A 22,763-nucleotide genomic window follows, 5' to 3' on the forward strand; every position below is an offset into this window, starting at 1 on the left:
TCTCTCTTTTTTTTTTTTGCCAGCGCTGGCATTAAGCTGCTAGTGGTCAATTCAAGTTTCTGGAAAGTAAAGCCCTGAACCTTCTCTTCTTCTTAGACACCGAATTCGCAGGGAAGCCCAACACCACAGGACAACGCTGATATATATAAAACGTTCTGACGAAGGGTGAAACCTAGATCACTATAGGTCATCACGAATCTCTCAAGACAGCGCCTCCATGATATATATTTAAGCTGCACCATCTTTGTAATACTTTCAGAGCCTATATGCTTCTGCATCCTATGCACAAGGGAATCCAGTTTTCGAAGTGCTGTTATTGTACGCTCACACGAATCGGTGCACATGCTCATTGCTCTTCTATTTGAGAACGACGTGTTGCATCACTGAGCCAGCGTAAGGAGGCCGTGCAAAGACACTAGAAATGAATGAAATAAAGGTGTCCGTGTGCATGAGTTGTGTGACATGGGCTATTATTCCTGCGTGTCATGTATAGAGGGTAGTGTTAGTGGAAAAGCCCTGCCTAAATACTGCGAAGGGGATAACCTGTTGCTCAAACAATCAGACATTAGAGCAAGCACGTACAACCTACCAATAGCAACGCCCACGAGCTACAACTGAGCAGCTATAGCAAGGAGGGAATGTGCCTGCGACTGCGGAGGGGCATCGATGATTATGTTCTCAGGCTTAATGGCACATACCCACGGCGGGGGATTGGCCAGGGACATCGGCACATGGGTGGATAACTTTCTTTTTTTTTTTTTACTTACAGTGAAATTTAAGTTATTGTGGCTGCTTCGACTTCTTAAAAATAGTAGGTTTATGGAGAGGGAGGCCATTGAAAAAGGTACCGACGTCGAAAGAGCAATCACATTTTCCCCCATATTGCAGTGTAGTACATAAAAACGACAGTTCCGGACGCATAACGCTTCAGTCACTCGACATTTTTTTTTTGTTGCTTTTTCAACATTTTTTTTCTCTTCAAAAATTCAAACTATCTCGGTAAACAACCGAGCGCAAAACTGTTACGCTGGTATATGCCAACGAATATATGTCGAACCAGTCATGACGCCAACCGCAGCGTTTGTTTCGTGTAAATTAGGTGACGGGTTTACACGGCCTCCTTACTCTGGCTCAGTAATGCAACACGTTGTTCTGAAATCGAAGATCAGTGTTGGTCAAATGTTTAGGGGAATCCCCCAAGGGGGAGTAGATTTTCTGAAGAAGTTTCTGAGAAAGCTGTAGAGCTTTCCTTTGTGGCTGTATGGTTCCGCTTGAGTGGATGTCAATAAATAATTACTCCCTTATTATAAATAGAAGATCAATAAATAGAAGACCAACACTCTTCCCACTTCGAGTTACTGATCAATTCGCTCTCGCCCTACCATGAGATTGCCGTCCCGGTTAGCTCAATTGGTAGAGCGACTGCTCCGGTGTGGCGGTGGTTCCGGGTTCGAACCCCGGACCAGGACGAATTTTTCTTTAACTACGAAGTTTCTGAGAAAGCTGTATAGCTTTCCTTTGTAGCCGTATGGCTGCGCTTGGGTGGATGCCAATGAGTAATTACTCCCTTATTACAAATCTACTCCACCTTGGGGGATTCCCCTAAACATTTGACCAAGATCAATGAGCATGCGCATTAATTTGTGTCGGCGTGAACTAACAGCACTTCGAAAATTGGGCCTGATTTTTTTTATATATGGGCACAGAAATAGGCGCTGAAAGTATTACAAACCTGGTGCAGCTTAGTTATATATCATAGAAGGCGCTGTCTTTACAGTGATGCAACACGTCGTTCTGAAATAGAAGAGCAATGAGCATGTCAACCGATTCGTGTGAGCGTACCATAACAGCACTTCGAAAACCGGGTTCCCTTGTGCATATATGTGCATAGGATGCGGAAGCATATTGGCTCTGAAAGTATTACAAAGATGGTGCAGCTTAAATATATATCATAGAAGGCGCTGTCTTTACAGATTCGAGATGACCTTGTGATCTAGGTTTCACCCTTCGCCACAACTTTTTATATATATCAGCGTTGTCCTGCGGTGTTGCGCTTCCCTGCGAATTCGGTGGCTAAGAAGAGAAGGTTCAAAGTTTCACTTTCCAGAAACCTGCACTGAGCACTAGCAGCTTAATGGCATCTCTGGCAAAAAATAAGAGCTTTTACTTCACCACCAAGATTTTTTGCTTCTGAGCAGCTGAAGTAATGCAGCCTTTACAGTGGACAGACAAATCAAGGGAGGAAGTAAAATCATCGTCCCGAGTTTCTCGGAGCCCACTTCTTAACATGCCGAAGCAGGAATACTTAATTCTTCAAAAGAAAAAAAAAAACAAGACGTTGGATAGTGAACATAAGATCGGTGGTTCCACCTCTGGCTGCTATGCACGGCGGTCGCATATTAATGCGGCGGAGGCGTTACAAAATGCCCGGCACTGAAATTCCGGAGCAGGCTGAAGAACCACCGCCGGCGTGGTCTAATACGGAAAGTTCCCCCACTGCGGGGGAGGCCCCTATTCCCGATCACTGTGTCCATTCGGGTCGTATACATTTACTACGCCCGAGTGAATTCAATTTTCTTCGCCCCGGCTTTGCAAAAGCCCATTCGGATGAGCTCAGTGTTCCTCGAGAGCGCAAGCAAAGGCAAGCCGTGCTGTCGGTGACATTACTCCGTTCGAACGCAACCTGGTCTCACTCAGCTTTTGGGGCCTCCGCGGCAGACTGCTGCCGCTCGGCGCCACGCGGCCTCGGGGCTCGTTTCGCAAATTGTCCGGCGGGCCGGGCGCATGGAAGGCGCGACCTTCGCGGCTCCAAGGAGACGACAGCCGCAACGAAGTCACGCACTCGCGTGCACCGCGGCGCTGGCCCCTTGCACGGGGTGGCGCCTTGGAAGCGCGCTGCGTTCCGGGCAGGCCGCGTTCCGCCAATGACTCGTAACAACGAGAACAAAACGCCGGCGCTCGACTTCATTCGAAACCAGCGCACACGCGTGCCGGCACGAAGGGCGGCATTAGAGACACAATGAGTGCTCACTCTGCATGCACCTGAAATCGCTCTTTTCACATCTTTCTTTTTTCTCCTTCCCTCTCTTTCACCTCCCCGCCCGCTGCTTTACTTCTTTTTGATCAGTGTGTTTCTACCCCTTAGTTTCCGTTTCCTTCTTTCTCGTTTCCGTCGTTCTTCTCAATATTCGGTTTTTTTCTTCTTTTTTTTCTCGCGTCGTGAGTCAAATTCACGACTTTTGCGTAAACCGAAGGCATGGAAGCCGGCATAAGACGCATACGCGCACGGCTCGAGCGTGTATGGACTTTGTAACGGCGTGGGTTTCGGCTGTGCCTCTTTGTTGTTGAGTCGTTCGCCTTCGAGTCACGAGTAGCGCGCACAATGGGGCGCTTCGCTGCCGGCTTGAATGACGACGTCAGCTCTGACGGATTTCTGCTGCCTGTCACGTCTTGTTTGGGGGCCATTAGCCTTTCCAAAGAGGCTCGGAAATATGAGCAGCCGGTGCGTGAGAGGATGCTTTGTCCATCGACTTGACATCTGTATGCCGCTGCCTTCTGCTACGCCGGAAATAAATAGCCCAGGGAAAATGCTGGGCGCCGAGTGAAGGCTCTGCACCGTTCGGCCCGTGGTAAATCTTACCGGGGCAATACTGTGCCTACTGGTGTTGCAAATAGTCGCACGCACGTTTTCGGCGTATTATCTTCCAAGGTTGTCCCAACTTAAAACATAGCAGAGGGATTTCTTTTATAGTCGAGTAATGATGGGAAGCCAATTTAATCACTAAACTACGGAATAGCGAGATCGCACAACCAGTCAACGTACTGCTTTTTCCAAAGCAGCCGAGCAACCGGGCTTCTTTCTTAGCCGTGTAGCGGGCAACATAAGGCAGCCCATTAGCTCTAAATCTATGTGAGGTAAGGATAACTCTAGTCATTACCTTTCTGGACCTTTTGGTCCCTAGGGCACCGTCGGGGCGCTTCACAGTACGGCTGCGAAGCAAATCCCACTGCTTTGTTACTTTTTTGCAAAGGGGGTACTTACAATGTTCTTCATGTGTGCGCAGTCAACATGCGTTTAGAATTAGATGCTGTTTCTTTTTTCTCTTAGTGTAAGCGTACAAAACTGGAATGGCACTTTGCAAATATCACAACGTAAAATCTTTTCAACTGTCCCACGAGCTACGCGCAAAGGAAAAATAGAGCTCACGAGCTATACTCAAAGAAAAAAAAAGAATGTCGGGGGAATATTGTCGGCGGCCCCTTTTGTTCTCTGCACAGTACACAGGGAAGAATACTTCAAGCATGAATTAGTCCGGAAAACATCCAATGTATTTCACTACCGTAATACACATTGAAGAAAGAAAGCTGAAAACTGCGCGCCGTGGCATTTTTTCATCGCACATCGAAACAACTATCATTTTCAAGTCCGAGTGTTTGCGAAGGCTTTAGTGCAATTGGGCAACGACAGGCCCAGACTATTTTTTTTTTTAGACGTATGTTTCAAGTGGTTCATGCTACAACTTTGATCGAAAGTATGTACATGATGTGTCAAAAATTCCCAGGCCACAAGGTTCACCGTCGGGTATGTCGTAAGGAATTAACGGCACCCCCTAAGCTGAAAAATATCTGGAGAATGAGGTGGTGTCTCCTCCTCTGTGGCCTAGGAACTTTCAACCAGCCCTGTACCTTCCGCAGGGGATTGCCCCCGTGACCGACAGTCAGCAAACAGAACCTGGCTTGCATACGTCTGTAAAAACAGTGCTGCGGTGATATCGGCAAGGCTGTCCTCGAGGTGATAAATAGCGTTATTAGTGACGGGACTGGAAACAGTGAGAGTGTATGAAGGTAATTAGCGCATAACAGTTGTACCATGGCAGCGATCGGAATCTATTGAGAGCTATTCGTTGGAACTGCGCTGACGTATTGATATGTAACTCAGAGACGCTACGCGTCAGGGGTTGATTTATGGGTAGAGGGAGCGTTTTGGGGGGAGGGGGAGGAGGCGGTCTCAATTGAATCACATATTTTCATCTAAAAAAAAATGGGGTTAAACATTGTCTTCGCGTGTAAAATTTCTCGCTTGGTAGGGGGAAGGGGGGGGGGGGGCACCCTAACACCCTATAAATCCGTTTCTGTAGTAGTATTAGTAGTGCTAGTTTATTAAAAATGATAATAAAAAAGAAGGAAAGCATTTTTGCTAGCCCCGGCATCTGCCATCGCTACGGGAAGCACCTGAGCTGAGGCAGCGGAAATAGAGGGATAGCAGCCAGACTGGAGAAATGAAATGGAAGAGAAAGAACAGCCAGAAAGGACAGGGGGAAGAGAGGTACTATATACAAATATTATATTTACAAATTAACATATGTACAGGTCGGGCGCGTGGGATGGCCATGGTCGAAAATGAAGGAGAGCGCGCGCGCACGACACACTCTACCGTTTCTATTATTAATGCAAGAGCTTGAGGGCAGAATCTTCAGCCACACAGCTGATCTCAAGTCCCTGAAATCGGCATCGAAATTTCGTTTCTGTTACGTGACAAAATATCGCCGCCGATTTCAGGTACTTTAGATCAGCAGTGCAACTGAAGATGTTGTTGTCAAGCTCTTGCGCGAGTTTTAACTTCAGTAAAACAATTAAAAAAAAAAACGTCAGGTAAGACTTTGGTGTCTCCAGCCCGAATTCGCTGCCCTGTGCCACAATCAGTGTCCTCTGGTGCATTGTTGTGCGAACAAACTAGTCGCACCGTCCGAATGAACGCTGGATAGCACTGCTTATTTGGAGACACAAGAAATGATGAGGCCATGCGCTGGCAGCAGTAAAGAACAACGAAAGCGAACTTCGCAAAAATGTTACCTTTAAAGCGTATACCCGCTCTCATGGAAGCCCCTAATGAATCGCTGTAATTATCTCCATAGTTTTTTACAGGACGATACACTCAGCAAATCTGAGGTTGCTCACGTATTCCGAGTTAAAGCGTTTTCCTGATTCTTTCCAGCTTAACGCTGTTGACTCCTCCTGTATAGACACGTAGTTTATAAAATCCAACAGTTTACGTCTTTCTCCTACGCACCTCACACATTCTTTTTTCTTTTTCAATTCATATGAAAGGCTGTGGTCGCTGTGCAGTCTCTGTCATTATTTCTTGAGATATTTAGTATGCTTCCTCTGAGTCATTATGAACGCTGGTGCTTTCTTCTGAATGTATAATACCTTTCGTGATGTATAAAGGCTATTTATAGCCTTTATCCAACATCCAACATCTATTCCCATAACCCACTCATGACACAAACGTTGTCTCTGGCTGAATACCCCTTTACGAAACCAGCCTCCCTTTCTTCTTTTTTTTGCAAAGCAGCAAAGAAAAAATATTAAAAGTTTAATTGGGATGCTAATAACTTATATGCATAGGGAGGACAAGGACATGAAGAACTGTAGAGCGTGTTATGCCCAGAAAGCAGTGTCTAGGCTCTTTTGTGCACACAATGGTCAGGCTCAGTTCGAATTTTTTCACCTTTGTTCCGAAACACAGAAGCGTTTCGACGCGCTTCTTCCGACGTTATCCTAACATCAACTTATCTGAGTAACAATTCACAGAAAAAGGTATCCTAGACTGCTAACCAGGGGTCCCGAACTCATCTCACCACGCGGGCCGCATTGACAGAATGTTGTTTCCTGGAGAAGAAACAGAACACAGGGGTCCGCGCAAATAACTTTAAAAAGTAAGCAAAATAAGAAAACAATATAAGTAAACACATACACACACAAAATCCAGACGAACAAGAAAAAAGCTCCGGCGAAGAAAGCCACAACCGAACTCTTCTTTTTTTTTAGTTTTTTCTTGTCGTATTCCAAACTTGTAGCCCCTTCTCCCGCAAAGCTAAGTTTACCAGACGTCGTGGAGTTGTTTACGACCACAAATTATAAGGGGGAAAATAGGCAGGAACAAGTGAGGTTATCCTGGAACAATGGCCGAAGTCCGTAGGGCCAGCGGAACCCACCACAAGGGCCAGCGGATCGCATGCTTGAGACCCCTGATTTCAACGATGTGTCACGGTGTAATGTTTTTACAGCATTACTCCTGAGAGATAAAGCTCTGATAGGAGTTTTTTTAGATGCTAAAATTTGTCTTAGTCGCTTTCGCAGCGCTCACTCCAGCAAGATAAAACTTTGTTGAAGACAATAATATATGGGCACGCGCTATTGAAATAAAACTGCACTAACCAAAATGAGCTCCTTCAGGACACGGCAGCTCACAATGCAGAAGGAAACAGAAGGACCGCAGCAATAGTTTTATATACTGCTGGTGCAGGTGGGTAACCTCAGAAGCCATTTTATGGAAAGCCCTGCTAAACAGCTGACGAAGCAGAGGTAGAGGGCCATTACTGCGCTGATGTACATTCTTGCGTAAGCACGTAGCTTCCGTTCATGCAAACGTACGTATACGTACGTTGGACGCCGAAAAGTATACTTCTAGGCATCCCTTGGATGTCCATAACGTTTAGATCATCCGAATGTGATGCATGATTGGTGTGCGCCTTTGTCACATGCTAACACGGCCTGCTTAGCTATCGTCCGTGACCGGGGCAAAGAAGCGAAAGACAGTCATTATTGCCAACGAGAAAAACTCAGCCTAATGAAGAAACGCAGTTGGGTGTAGGTCATCTTGACAGAGCCTCTGAACCCATGATCTTCTCGGAGAGGCCGGGCAAGTGATCGTCACTCGCATTCATTTGGAAGCAGCCACACCTCACGCGTTATACGATGCTTACTAATGCATTTCTCTTTGTTTCGACGTTTTCTGTGTTTTTTTTGTTTTTTTTTTGCTGGGAAACAGTTCTTGCCTTAAGTCTGATGCATCCGCTTCTGTCGTGATTGCATCTTGCCTTCGTGACTGGTGCGGGTGCTGTCGTTTATTTTGCGGCTGCCTCACACAATGGCACATTTGAGTCTGGAATTGCGCAACCAATCACGACCTGGCGTCAGGCCGAGCACGCAACGAGAAAATCGATTGGACGGCGGGCTGCAGCGATTACCAAGGATAACGAGGCGCTGCACCTGCCCCGTTGTCTTTGACGTATAGCGCCGGCACGAGAGCTTGCGACTATTACCGAGCGTTTTCTTTAGGCAGAAAAAGGGCGATCTTTCTTTACCAATACTTGCTCTCGTTGTCTTATTGCTCGTTTGTATTCTCGAATTGGGCAATTTTACGAGCTTTGTGGCTGTTCTTTCTTTTATATTGCACATTTAAAAAAAAAAATGTGCGAATTTGAGCTCTTTGCCTGATATACTTCCGCGTCATTTTCTATCGCGCCGCAGGGGCTTAATATCGCGTGTATTGTTTTCGAGACTCAGTCGCCCTAAATCCCGTTTTCGAATGCTCTTCTATTTGCCGGCGTTTTTGCTTTCGTGATTTCACTTCTTGTATATTTTTGTGCAGTAAAACTTCAGTTATTTTCCCTGTGTGTTAACGTCGGTATGGTATGGTATGGTCTTGCGCGTCACATAAAAGGACGAAAACTTCAACTCTTCAACTCCTTAATGATTATTCGTCATCAGCGCATTATATATTTTTTTATTTCAAACGAAAATCCATTTACAACGGTACAGTACGCACAATGCTCTAGGACCCAAAGCCAGAGGCTAGTTTCGGGTCCATCACAATAATGTACAATTTAAATGCGGCACGCGAAGACGACACATGCGTTCATAAAGTAAAAGTCACATTCTCAACAATTTAGAGGTAAACAAGAACAAGCGTACACAATACACACATCCTCACAAAAAGAAAAACAATACACCATAACTTTACATATTGATCAGGAACGTTTTCAAAGATTGCACAGTTTCTTTTCAGTTTAATATCGTCAGGTATACCATTCCAAATCAAAACTCCCCTGAACTATTAGTCTTTGCCCGTAACTATTGCGACACACTGGTAAGTTGAAATGTTTGGCACTAGCCGCCCATTTCCCTTTTAGGGAAACTAGGGCTAATGTTTGCTATGGTATGATGTACTATGTGACGTTTGAAGTCCAGAAGTTGCTCAGAACTTCTGTACTCTCTGGACCAGAAGTTTTGCAGACTGTTAGTTTCCCAGGGCACCCAAAAAAGTAATAATCAACTACTCAGTGATTCTTCTTTACGTTCATTTTTTGTTATTATTATTCGGTATGGTATGGTACGGTATGGTATGGTATGGTATGGTATGGTATGGTATGGTATGGTATGGTATGGTATGGTATGGTATGGTATGTGAGGTTTAACGTCCCAAAACTGAACGTGTGCTGTAGGATTCGTCGTAGGAGTAAGCTCCGGAAATGTCGAACACCTGAGTTATTTATCCTGCACTGACATGGCCCCAGCACATGGGTGTTTCTGCATTTCGGCCGCACAGAAATGCAAAAGACACAGCCAGGATTCGATCTCGTGACATCGTGCTCAATAGACGAACTTCTAAGCCGCTGAGACTCCACGGATATATATTTAATATAGTTCGCAGAGTAAAACACGTTGCGGGGCTAGTTGGTGATGCATTTTCTTTTCTTCAAATTTAAACAGCGCTAACTTTTCAGACGAATACACAGATAGACATGACAGGACCAGCGCCAGTCCTGTCATGTCTGTCTATGTATTCGCGTGAAAAGTTAGCGCTGTTTAAATTTGAATATTTAATATAGGCACTGACGAAAGTAGGAATTGCTAAGCTCCCTGCTCGATGCATGCCAGAGAAGAGTGCATTTTGCACAGCTTCCGGAGTGTAAGCATTCTACGGTAATGACCCGTGTTCTGACATCGCGATACGGCGCGGAACTTTGCACGAGCGTGTTCTGTCCTTTTACGTTGGGTGAGCTTCTATTCTTCAGCGTCCGAGCGGCAGGGATCCCTTTCAGGTCGTCTACGGCGTTAGCTCCGAGTGGCGTATTTAGCGGCGCATTAACGTAATGGCTATGTCCTAATACGGTTGGAGCGGGAGTGCTCCCTCCTTCTAACCTCACTCTATATTCTGTCCTAATATGGTATACACCATCTCTCCGGTCTCATCGCCTCTATTCGTGAACACCGTACATGAGCACTGCGGCTGGCGTACAGGTAAACTGACACAGCGGTTGAGGCTTATCTTCGGCTCCCTCCGCGGAAACAACAGCAGCCGCTTGGGGAAGCGTTGTGGTCTCTCCGCAAAGGGAGGGAGGGACCCATTAGCGCCTAACACTCTGTTCCTCTGCCGTTAATTATCAATTATGCAAATCGCTGGACGCAAGCCTACTTTTTTTTCTCTCTCTCTCTCTGCGCCGCTGCGAAGGAAGAAAAAGCGGAAAGAATAGCGAGGAACTGTTTCCTCTCACTGTAGGCGCCTTGGCCCAGCGAGGCAGCCGCCACTCAAGATGGTTTCGGCGCCCTCGACTTTCTCGCTCTCTCTCTCACACACACGTACACGCACGCACGCACGCACGCACCCACGCACGAACGCGCGCGCACACACACACACACACACACACACACACACACACACACACACACACACACACACACACACACACACACACACACACACGCGCACACGCACACACACACACACACACACACACACACACACACACACACACACACACACACACACACACACACACACACACACACACACACACACACACACACACACACACACACACACACACACACGCGCGCGCGCGCGCGCCAAATGCTTCAGTTTGTTTCTGCTTCAGTTTATTAGACATTCGTGCTGTTATAGCCTGAAGTAGAGAAAAATGTCAGTAGAGCCGATGCGACAAGCCTAAATCTTAGAAGTAATTTGCGGCAACTGTTGAAAGAAACAAAACGAATTCCATATGACAACGCTGCCTGCGACTGGCCTCTCATACCCTACACCGCATGGGCACTGCTTCTGCCACCGCGCATGGTGGGTGCTTTTTGGGACAGACTTCCGCACGTTCGAAGTGTTCGTTACAATAAAAGGAACACGAAAATGAACAGTTTTTGCATCCAGTTAGCTTAAGTACTTCGATAGGGAATGCTGTTTTCTTCCAAAGTGTTTCCTTTTGTTTCTGCTAGTGCTGTGGCCCCGTGCGCCTGCGGCTGATGGGGATGAGCACTGAGCTCTAATGGTCTCGGCAATTGAGAAAGAAATGCATCCAGTTTTAAAGCTTAATGACTAGCGCCTGCTTCCCCGAAATCAAAACCCTGTCGCCATACGTGTTAGGACGACTGGCCCTACTGGCTGCGTTAGCCAGCGAACAGCGAACGAACAGAGAAATGGCTAGAGAAGCTGCTACAATATGTGTCTAGGATGGTGTGCGAGAACTTGAAAGCATGGCATTTAAAGTGAATCTCAAACGTGCAATGCATGGAGCGTGCACTTGACGAGGTGGATGAATGAGGTAGGTTAATGTCACGCGCTGAGTCCCACAGTCAATCGTTTCGGAACACTATGTGTGCGTACATGGGTCTATCACGCCAGAACACATGCCCCCAAACGTATGCTATTTTTCATAGGAATGGGGATCCGACCGACACCCAGTACGCGGATGCGTTATGAAAAGCATCAGTGTGAAATTTTTGCGATTAATATCTCCTCTTTGCGTCTATCGCTGCACCGTATATTAAACTTCTAGGGATGGGAAGCAACCCTGGTGCATCGTTGTGATACTGCTCTGCATTTTTTTCTTCCACGACGAGAACAGCGGCGAGCCTCTCTGCATTCACTGAACAGGCGCGCTTGACGCGCGCTTGACGTCTCGAGTGACGAGTACGCCCGCTACCCTTGGACGATATGCAGCTGGGCGCCCCACCCCGGCTGTCTGTGCAGTGTGCCGCGCATGCGATCCATTAGTGTCAGGACACTGCGCGAACGCGTCTGTATATGTACAGTGTTTTATGTTTTGTAAGTACCAGCAGTGGTCGCTCGCGCGTCGTATTATTTAGAACTGTGCGGGCAGACTCGCGAGCGAGCGGCGCGAACGTGTTTACGTTTTGTATTTTGTAAATAGTGGACATTGCTATGGTGGACAATAGTGGAAAATGGAAATTACAGGGACGGGAACCTTTCTGTGCATTGTCATGACTGTGAAATAAAGAATGAAAGCCTTGTAAACCTATGTTTGAAGAGTGCAGAATAGTCAGTACGCATATAAGCCAGGAGGTAAGGGAAATCACTGAAGCGGATTTGATTAAAAAAGCGGATGCATCATGTGACAGCGCGCCATCAATTTTAATGAATGTCAAAGATTCAGTTAGATGACGTCACGAAGGAAGGCGTATATCATGTATTTGTGTCAGTAAACCATTAGTTGGAAGTGAGCGCTTGTGTTGTCTGCGTCCTTTGTCCTTGTTGGTGCGCGCTCATACGTGGTCTGCATTGTTTCTTTCGTTGTGCTTCGCTGCGTACGAAATAAACGCTAGTTTTTAGCAATGCTGTTGTTTATGTCGCACTAATTGAAGCTAACTATTACATGTGCAAGTGCGTAAGCTTCTACGACCTGAAAGCCAAGTGAAAAGGAGCAGCAGCGCCTTCTGTTCGTGCTGAAGCAAACGGCCTCAGCGCGCCGTGTTGCCGCTACTCATACTGGCAACTAAAAGGTGTGAGTTCGAATCCCACTCAACCCTATACCTTTTCTCATATGTATTATTCGGTCGATTTTCCTCGTGGTGTGGCTGGGTGGACGGACGAACAAAAATCTGCGGTCAAAGAGAGGTGAAAATATAGCCCTTGAATGCATTCCTGCATTAATAATTTCGCGAAAATCAGATTCGCAAAGAAATTTCACGTGGCACCACTCAGCCCTCCTGACCATTCAACTCCCATCCGTTTGTCATTTCAGATCTCGACGTCTTACGTTTGTTGTCTGCCGTCCTCTTTTTCCTTCCTGTTACTGCTTTTGCTGCATGGCCCTTGCTTACTCAAAATCTGATGCGGGCGTTGGTACCGGTGGGTTGTGTGGGCGACATATGGAGCCAAAGAGTGCAAGAGGGAAAGGCGAGAAGGAGAGGAGAAGAGAGATGACGCTTATGATGTGAATGCTAGTCTCCTTGTACCGTGTGGACACTGAGTAGCCACTGCACACTGGGCTAGGCAAGCTGCAGTAGCGCCCCTAGCGGGAGCGAGTGAAACTAGCGCTCGCATCGGAGCCACAGCCGTCGTAGGAAGCAAAGGAGTGCGAGACAGAAAGAGAGAGGAGGAGACGCGCAGCAATAGCGCCCCTAGCGGAAGCGCGAGGAACTAGCCCTCACGTTGGAGCCAGCGCTGTCGGAGCGAACGGTGGAGTTGGGGAGGGAATGGGAGAGGAAGAAGCTCGCTGAAATAGATCCTAGCGAGGCGCGAAGTCGCAAACACCAATTAAAAGGCGAATATTAAAAGCGAAGCCCGAGGTTTCGTCGACCGGGCAGTGGATGAGTCTGGCTCCCTGAATTTCACGAAGGACTCCATGTTCACATATCATGATCTCACCAATCATTTTAAACTAGAGAGGAGAATTTTCCCCCCTCCGGACAAAAACCTGACTAAAGAACAAGAGGTTACGTGGCGTCGTCTACAGACGAGATCGATACGCACCCCATCACTCCTCGCGCACATTTATCTTGATCTATACAACCCAAACTGCAAACACTGTGGCCAAGGAGCCACCTACGATCACATCCTGTGGGACTGCAAAATAGAGCCACCTCCGGGTGATTTAGTTACCGCTCCTTCTCTCGAGCGGTGGGATACCGTGCTGGCTAGCTCTGACCCAGAACGCAAGTTTTGGCGGTGGAGTGGGCTGACAAAGTCGTCGAGGGCTACGTACTCTGGACCACTTAACACGACCTCTTGCCAAGCTGTTTGCGGCGAATAAAATGTTTTACAATCAATAAAAGCGAATGTGAAAAGAAAGCTAAAATCATATTCCTGGCGCAGAAATGCCGCATCACATTGTATGATCACGTGTCAATTCTTTTCTTTCCTTCGTTTCATATGTACAGGAAGATGAATCGGAACCACAGGTAAGCAGATTCCAAATATACGATGCGAGGATAGACAGGTGGATGGTTTTATTGCAGTAAGATGAGTACCAACTGTCGCAGTAAATATTGTGCGTGCGCAGTACCGCCACTGTTTGTCATTCGTGCGCCAGTTCGATCCATATTAAATGGTTAATATTGTTTAAGGTATTGCAATGTATGTGCCGTCCTTTCTTCATTCCTTCTCTTCTGTGCCATAGCTCTATAAGAAAAAATAACTTCAGGTCTTCCGGGCCACGTAACCAATAGGTGGCGCACTCTTGCAGCACTATTCGCATGATCCGCCAAGTAACGCAATATTTTGGCAGTTTGAATTCACTTGGCCGGCTCCCAATGTTATGTGATGCAACAAAAGTTTAACCACCACCGATGAAATCACTAAGCACAATTTGTAATAATAAGAAGTGAGATTTATTGAAGGATTTCACTTCTATTTTGTGTGATATTGCCTAGTACCACTCAGGTTACTGCTCATTATTTGCCTGCATTAGAAAGAGAAAGTCTATGGGCCGAACGTGATGCACACGCACAGATGCACACAAAAAAACAACAGGTTAGTTGGAATTTACGGAATAGAATTACGACGCCATATTATCCATTCGCCGACAGAACGACTGCGTACCATCAAAGAGCCAGTATACGGCTGCCTGTCACAAATGCCAGACTCCAAGCGAATAAGCGCTGTCGCCGCCAGCACTTCCGTATTGATTCTACGACAAAAAAAAAAAAAAAAAGGCTGACAGCGCCGACGCATGGCGCGTAAATGTGCACGCATGAAGGGAAGAGGCCGCTGCGTGGCCGCAATTTTTCGGTGGCTGTCAGGTTGAGCCACGGGCGACGAGTTTCCCAACGGCCCGTCTTCGACGCCAGAACCGATATATCGGCTTCCCCGGTCGGGTCGTCGTCGAGTATGCCGAACTCCGAGAGCTGGCGGCGCCCGCAGATTTGGGCCTCTGCCAACGCAAGTAGACGCCGCCGTTGGAAGGAGCGCGTTGACTCGGTCCCCTAGCGCGTCCAGTCGTTACGCCAAGCGGCGCAACAGCCGCGACGCGAGGCTGAGGATGAACTTTCGTCACGATGTGACGCCAGCGTGACGCCTCATGTGCATAGAGGTATGCGGAACAGCGGTTTTATAACCAGGACAGCAGCTTGGGCATGTTGGTTATTCATTCTTGATGGAACAGCGCAAAACATCGGGACAAGAGACAAGCGCTGACTTACAACTGGTTTTTATTTCGAAGAAACATTGCTTCTTATACCTTCTTCACCCTCTCAAAAAGCACATGTGTCGCAACCATATCGTTCAAGCGTCCACAAAAAAGCATAAGACAAATAATCACAGATATTTATAATCACATTTTTAACATGTCAAATTCTTTCTTAGTCAAAGCAACAGACGGCGTGCTGACACAATCGTCGCGCAGACTCGCTATCGAAGCTGCCTCGATTATTTCCCGGACTAACTGATCTTTGTGATTAGCCAAAGCTTTGCATTTTTGGAAAACCGGTGCACAACTAGTTGAAGGGCAATCTCTGCAATGGATTCCCAGGTTCCTGCAAGCTTGCTCGAAATTATTTTTGTGTTCTAGCAGCCTTTCATTCATGCACCTGCCAGTCTGCCCAATGTACTGTTTACCGCACGTCACTGGCAACGAATAAACAAGGCCTTCGGTGCACTCCACAATTTTCTTCGAAATAAAAACCAGTTGTAAGTCAGCGCTTGTCTCTTGTCCCGATGTTTTGCGCTGTTCCATCAAGGTTTTATAACGAAGCTAAAAAGCGGTTAAGGAGGTCCTTTGAGGCGTCTTAGTAGTTCACCGGGCGGGTAAGGCGACTTTCTTTCCAGCCAGCGAGCATTGTTAATAAAACTGCTCAATAGGCATGGAGATTTAGCTATAGGTATTACTGAAAATTTTTTGCATCATGCAGCGCATCAGCCATGGAATTTCTTCTAATTAAGCGACACAAACTGAGGGAGGGAAGAAGGGCGCTTCGTGCCATATAAAAACAGCGCAGGTGCAAAAAAATCTACTCCCACGAAATGTAACGAAAAGGCGCGAAGATTAACATGTTTGCATTATGCCCCTGCTCCGACATAGTAGTAAAGGGAGCTTTTGTGGAGTGTGCCCAATAAAAAGCCCGTGTGTCCATTAGGCATCTCTGAAGGACCCCGTTCCTTTTTAATTCTAACACCTAATTCCAGGAGGGCGTGCATTTGGTAAGCCCAGCCACTTGTGACCTATAACAGTTTCTTTTTTTAGCGTTCAATAGGTGTAAATGTGTTAGCTGAGTTACTTTTCCTAATTTTTGCGCTGTCTGCTACAAAGCATGGTTGTGATAACCTCCACGGCGTCCAAGCCTTGCAGAGGTACAGTCTTTGTCAAAAGTAACCAGGCTGCATGGTTTGCGTCTCAGTCGTATAGTAAAGCTATTATGCCAGCCCTCAAGCTCTAAATCTCTGTATGGTAAGCGGAACCCCTGTTCTCACCTTCAAAGAACTTATTGATCTTTAGGGAAGCCGTGAGGGCTCTGTTATACGAATGAGAAGCAAACCATGCAGCCTGGTTACTTTTGACAAAGACTGTACATCTTATGTACGGCTGTGAAGAGACTAGGGACCTCGCGATTGCGTTAGCGACAGTGCAGCAGCGGTAATTACAGAAAGGAAATCTCGCAGGCAGAAACACCGTGTTGAGAAAAGGCACATAGTGCCACGCATTAAAGGCGACAAAATATTAAAAAGCTAGAAAAATTAAAAGCAATGAACTCGTAGATTTTGCCCCCCATTCAAAGTGAGGCTCGACAGAAGCCAACGACACGTACTCGTGAAGCTTATGGGGCGTCCAAGAAATATGGTTGCCGTGTTTAGTGAAAGAAACGTTTCTTGCATATCGACGCCAAAGTTACTGTTATCGCTATAGTCGGATACAACTCAAGAACGAAGCGGCTTCCTTCCAGCCAATGGCGTCGGCCGATTCTCATCAGCCTGATAGCCTGACAATGTAGGGAGTGGCAGATGAAAGTAGGCGAAAGGGGATGGCCCCTCCCTTCATGGTTGGGGATAGTCCCTCCCTGCATTGTCACGCCACTCCCTACATTATTGCGCTAGCAGGTTCATGAGAATCAGCCGAAGCCATTGGCTGGAAGGGCGTACTTTGTCGAGGTAAACCCGCTTCGTTCTATATGCCTGCAGCTCGTGCCACAGCCGGTCTCGAAGCGCTCGCTCGCTCGCGCGTCGAGCCCGGCCGTGCTCGTGCTTATACTGATGTCTCGAGCAATTTGCGGCCAGATTGTACTATCGCGCTCAATATGAGTTGCAACGCGCGGTCATCGACCGGTGTTCGTTCTGTGGTGTGCCTCCTCCAAACAGTCGCTCGGAATTCTGGGAGAAATTTTTTCCTGAGCGGGGGTGCTGTTGTTTCCTGGAACAACAGTTTCTCCCAGAATTCAGAGCGACTGTTTGGAGGAGGCACACCACGGAACGAGCCCCGGTCGATGACCGCGCGTTGCAACTCATATTGAGCGCGATAGTACATGCTAAATTTCAATGAACCACCACCACAGTAAGTGGCGTCTTAATTTATGATACCACGCCTATGTCTATATGTTTTTTTTTTGGTTGGCCTAAAATAAAGTTTGCACATACCCACTACGGGGTAGTGCCCAAGATGCCTATATGTCACTTCGCGCTCTCCACGATTTGTCATACCATGAGACATCACCCGCAAAAAAATCATACTGGTGCAAGCAATCACAATTTCATAAGCCTTTTTCTGCGCGCTCGTTGCAGCTTACTAGTTTACTCATGTATTCTGTTGAAAATCTAATACCGTCTCTGTGTTAAAAGAAAGCAAAAATTGGCCGAAACGAGTAGACGATCAGCGCCTCTGTTACCTACGCTGTTGGGCCGTGTTGTTCGCTGAAGTTCTTTTATGCGCTGTTACTTCCTGTCGCCTCTATGCGAACACCACATGCGCCTCTGCTCGCTTGCTGAGCGTCGACCTCTGGTTGACGTGCTCGCTTTTACGTGGCTTCGGGCGCGAACTGCCGGACACTTCTTTCTCCGTGGGGCCCTACCATAGAACGGCTTTTGACGTTAAAGATCAGAATGACAGGGCGGGCCTTTATCTCCTTCCAGCGTCAAAATGCATCCATGGTTAGTCATCAAGAAAGAAGAGAGTTAGCTTAGATCCCCAGAATGCATTTAGGCACAAGTAGCTTATTAGCGAAGTTATGAGGCAGTAACGTGAACTGCACATGCGGTACGCCCTCTCAGCGTACGTTGTTTCATTAATGCGGTCGCCTAGCGATAAAAAAAAAAAGTTTTGCACAGCCGCTTGCAATCAGCACTTGAACGCTTATATAACTGCGTGCGTTAAAGGCGCGTGAGTTTCTTTTGTCGACGCTGTTCCTTATTTATTTTTTTAGGCTTTTGCTTTTCCGTATCCATAACGTGCTGCAAGGTATAGGGGCGCGTCCGCCGCCTCACGTGCGCGGCGGCGGTTGCGATGTTCAGCCGGTGATTCAGTACAGCGGCGTGCCTTTTCGACGCCCTTTTTTATTACGTACTAGCAAAGGTGTTCACTTGTCCTTTTTACAATAAAACCAGTAGCATTGTTTACTTATTAAGGCATCTTCCACTTTGCACGCTCAAAGGAAGGCAAGTGACCGAAAAAAATGCACGAATGAGCCAACAAGAGTGTCGCTGGGCCATTTTAAAAGTTTCTCAACATTAAGACTATGCATTCTTGCATGTTGGCGTTGAGTCTGAAAAGCACAGATTAGGCTTGTTCATATTCGGGAAAGAAGGTGTCACGCAGACGATGTGACATTTTTAAAATTTCACTAGACAAGGTACAAGGAATTTGCTGAATAACGAAGTTATTTTATCACCTTTTTACTGGAACTAAGTGGCGTGCGACAAGCTGAAAATAAATAAACAGGCCATGTACCATGCTAGGGTCATGAAACCTCACTTTTGCAGTGTGTAATGTCATTGCTACACGTGTGCTAATGACGCACGTGTTAAAGGCTTGTGTGGCAGATGTGCTCGCTCGTGTGTGCATGGAGGTCTGCATTATGTCTTCGAGAGCACATGCAGCTCATTAATTATGGCATCACCAACTTATATCTTTCTCTCCTTCTGCCCTTCATTTCCCTTTTTCACTGTGGAGTAGCTGGCCAGAGACACTTTCCCCTGGCCGGCCTCTCCACTCTCCCTGACATTAAACTTTCTCTCGCTATTCCTCTCTCCCACTAGCGCGACCTTGTCCTGTGTGTTTACGCTTAGCTCCTTTGGCTCCTTGCTGCCGATGACAACATCAGTCATGTGTGCCCCGTTGGTCACGTGATGTGCGAAGACAACGCTCAACGTCGACGCCAACGCCGCCAATCACACCTGGAATGAGCCGCTAACAGCTTCGCTGTAGTATTTCTGTGACCACGAGCTGATTGCGAGCTGACTGGCAGCCACAATTTCGATGAAGCTGTTTGATCAGCTCATGAAGGTCTGTGTACTCCTTGAAGCCAGCACAAACCGCCGCTCAAGAACTAAGACTTCTTGCACGTAACCGCACTCCACAATCACACTAGACTGTGTGTGATGTGCGCCGACACTTCCTTCTACACCCTTTCTTGCATTGCTTCCATCATATGGGCGTATCCATATTGAATAATAGAGCTACTACCCCTTTACTTTCTTTATAACCACCCACACAATAGGCACACACAAACTGCGTGTAACCTCACTGTAACTTCTGTGGACGTGCCCCCTTCAGTCCCTTAAAGCTATGGCTACAAGTGCTCTGGGACTCTTGCACTTCTATAGGACTTTTGTCTGCCGCCTATGGCTGGGGCCACATTTGCAAATTCTTATTCCTATTTAACTTAAACGGGGAACACTCCCGCTTGTGAAAACTGCAAATACTAGAGAACGTGACAGTCTCTTTCACGTGCTTCCTCGTTTCGACGTCGCCTGGCCGTGCGGACTACAGGCGGGCTGAACGTCAGACCGTTCTCCGATGCGGACGTAATGGGACCTTGAACTTACATCTCAGGGGCGCAGAAACCTACTCGACTGCTGCTCAGCATTTAGAGTCGGTAGACCTGAGGGAATACTTAAAGCTTTTACATGCATCATCACATTTGCGCGTATCTTCTGTGTCATTTGCTTCCATCTCGCTTTTTTTCTTGTGAACAATTCATCGTACTTTCCTGCCATGCAGGGTAGCTAACCGGACTTGAGTCTGGTTAACCTCCCTGCCTTGCCTTTTTCTTTAGTTTTCTTTCTCTTTTGACAAAAAGTGTTGCACAGAGGCATTGATTCGTTAAGAAATGTCCCAGTGGTAGAACTGTTTACATGAATGGACGTTCACAATCGAGCGAAAAACTAGAAACATTGCTCTTAATCACCTTGGTTCTTGTTATAGCGGTTACCATTTCTTTTATTTTTCCTGTTGCATTTACGTCTCTTAATTTTTGTGGCCGTGGCACCTATGTTTTATATCTCACATAAGTCGTTCGGTTCAGTAGGCTTACAGATTAGGCATTTCAAGCAGTCACTTCAGTTGCCTAGTAATAGGTGCATGTATGGTCAAGCAATATGGAGGAAAGTTAGGAGTTCAGTCTCAAGACCATCGCACAATCCAGAGCCGCCTTACAATGACCTGGCCGTATTAGCGACAAAATTTAGCTGAAAAGATGTATAGGCATTATTACGCTTTTTAAATGCCACAAAAACTCCGCCTAGATCACTGCAGATCCTAAACACGCGCCGCTCACTGCGACGGTAGCACAAAAAGATGCTTTCTCCTCCACGGCTTTCTGCTGGCTTTTTGCCATACGTCTCGGCCGGTTATACTTTCCAAGATGGCCCCTTTCACTGTCAGGCAAAGATGGCTACGTTTCACCTTCCGGCTTAGAGCTGAAGGAAGTGAAAAGGGGGCGGCAGCTAATTTTATTTTTGGCACACTTTCGTTATAGCAAACGAGAGCCAAAAATGGTCATGTTTTTCTCTCTTTTCGTACTACGTCGCAATTAGTAGGCTTCGGGCTTTAAAAAGAAAAAAGAAACAGCCCGGAAATAGCACACTATGTGTTTTTGGACAAACATCACTCGATAACTAAGACATAAGCTACAACTGCTGCTATAAACAACATTGTAAAGGAGGTAAATAAAATCTGGCTCCTTTAGGCCTGAAAGCGCGTGATTAATTTGAATTTTAAGGGGCTTTGGATATTGTGTATTCATGCTGCGTCATTACGCGATACCGCGTGACTCACTAGAAACGGCTGGAACGAATGATACTGGCGCTGGTGGAAAACTGCAGGTATGGAAAGAATGCCAATAAGGCAACGCGAGAGCCAAGCAACCGGGAGGGAAGGAAGAACACCCTCCAGAGAAAGTTGAACTGTGCTGGCTAGCTATCGCTGTAACTCGAGCATAGCTGATGCCAGAAAGTGCTTCCCGACCACAAACTACAACTTTGAGGTAGCAAGCCTCTTTTTCAGTGATGCTTAGTTCCTGTAGGGGATTAAAATAGCATGCGTCACGCAGTATAAGTACACACCCTTTGTTTTCGTAAAATCATGGCCGCTCTCACTCAAGCGCATGTTGATACGCACTAGTTTATTCCAAAACTAATACGTATCAAAACACCCGCTGATGTGCTGCCGAGAACACGTTAGATCACATGAGCCACCAACACCTGCCGTTCAGGACAGGTGTGATCGGTTCGGCGTTAGTACGTCTGAAAGAAGCAAGAGGCTTACCACGACATCTCCTCTTCCTGCGTAGATCCCCGACAGTGACGTCTGCAATGTGGCCCGCTGCACTGATTTCGACTCAGAGAAGACCCAGGAGCCAACCGGTGGATGGGCACATGTGTAGCGTCACGTTCCTCGATACGCGCTACAACAACGATGACTCACGAGGCCCACGTAGCCGGCGAGTACCAGGAGGAAGAAGGGCCCAGTGGCTGGTACCAGTCGAGCCTTTTCTCTAAGAGACGCCGCCGCGGCGCTTCTTACCGAGGCGTAGCAGCCCTCGCTGTCCCGGCACCCCGGTTCGCAACCTTCTTCTCGGATTCACCCGAGACCCTGACCGAACTGCGAAAAAGATGGCGCGGGTGCGAGGGCGGCCTGGCAGGGATGATCAAGGCTGTGGGTAGCACCGAGTCGGAGGGGGGAGGGCGAGGAGGGCGGCACGTCGGGCGTCTCCCCACCGCAGCCAGGAGTGGTGGGCGCGCGCGCACAAAGAAGACGTTCGCGGCAGCGGGCGCGAGTGCTGCTTCTTCTGTCTTGTCGCTCTCGAAAGACGGGCTTCGCCCGGGTCCCGGAGAAACGGTCGGTCGGGTGCCGGTTGCGGCTTGCCCCGGCCAGAGCACCGTAACGCGGCTCCTATTTTTAGCCGCCGCGCGGGAGCTCTCTCCACCACCGGCGGGCCGTGGGTTTCCCCTTCTCGAGACCCGGACTGCCCGAAATTCTCTCCGCAGCAGCGGCTGTAGCTAGAATGGCGGCCGCGATTTCTCGCGGTGACGACTCCGCGACCCGCCGCGAGGTTTCTTTCCGCGCTGCCTTTCGAGATGCCGCGCGGGATATGCGCATTTCGGCCGCGGGACACGTGCACCGCCGAGACGGAGCGAAACAGAGGCAGAGTGGGGCAGGAATTGGCTGCGAGCGATTGTTTGCACATTTCATTCACGAGAGTGCACATTTGAATGCAGGTAGACATCTAACGTCTACATTCTCAAT

At 47.5% G+C, this 22,763-nt stretch overlaps 1 protein-coding gene across 2 annotated transcripts in view; it reads right to left on the reverse strand.

Moving 5' to 3' along the window:
* The window catches only part of LOC149353436 (uncharacterized), a 74,683-nt gene extending 52,256 nt beyond the window's left edge, over nucleotides 1-22,427 (reverse strand). The window contains exon 1 of one of the 2 annotated variants that reach the window (XM_089582555.1): nucleotides 21,783-22,427. In XM_089582555.1, the coding sequence (XP_089438681.1) occupies nucleotides 21,783-21,790 (8 nt within the window). In that variant the 5' untranslated portion in view covers nucleotides 21,791-22,427. The remainder of the gene's footprint in view (nucleotides 1-21,782) is intronic. The other variant, XM_089582556.1, reaches the window with a different exon arrangement.
* Nucleotides 22,428-22,763: the final 336 nt, after the last annotated feature.

The sequence above is a fragment of the Amblyomma mixtum genome, chromosome 3, assembly GCF_055824585.1.
Source record: "Amblyomma mixtum isolate Tamu chromosome 3, ASM5582458v1, whole genome shotgun sequence".
NCBI classification, from domain to species: domain Eukaryota; kingdom Metazoa; phylum Arthropoda; class Arachnida; order Ixodida; family Ixodidae; genus Amblyomma; species Amblyomma mixtum.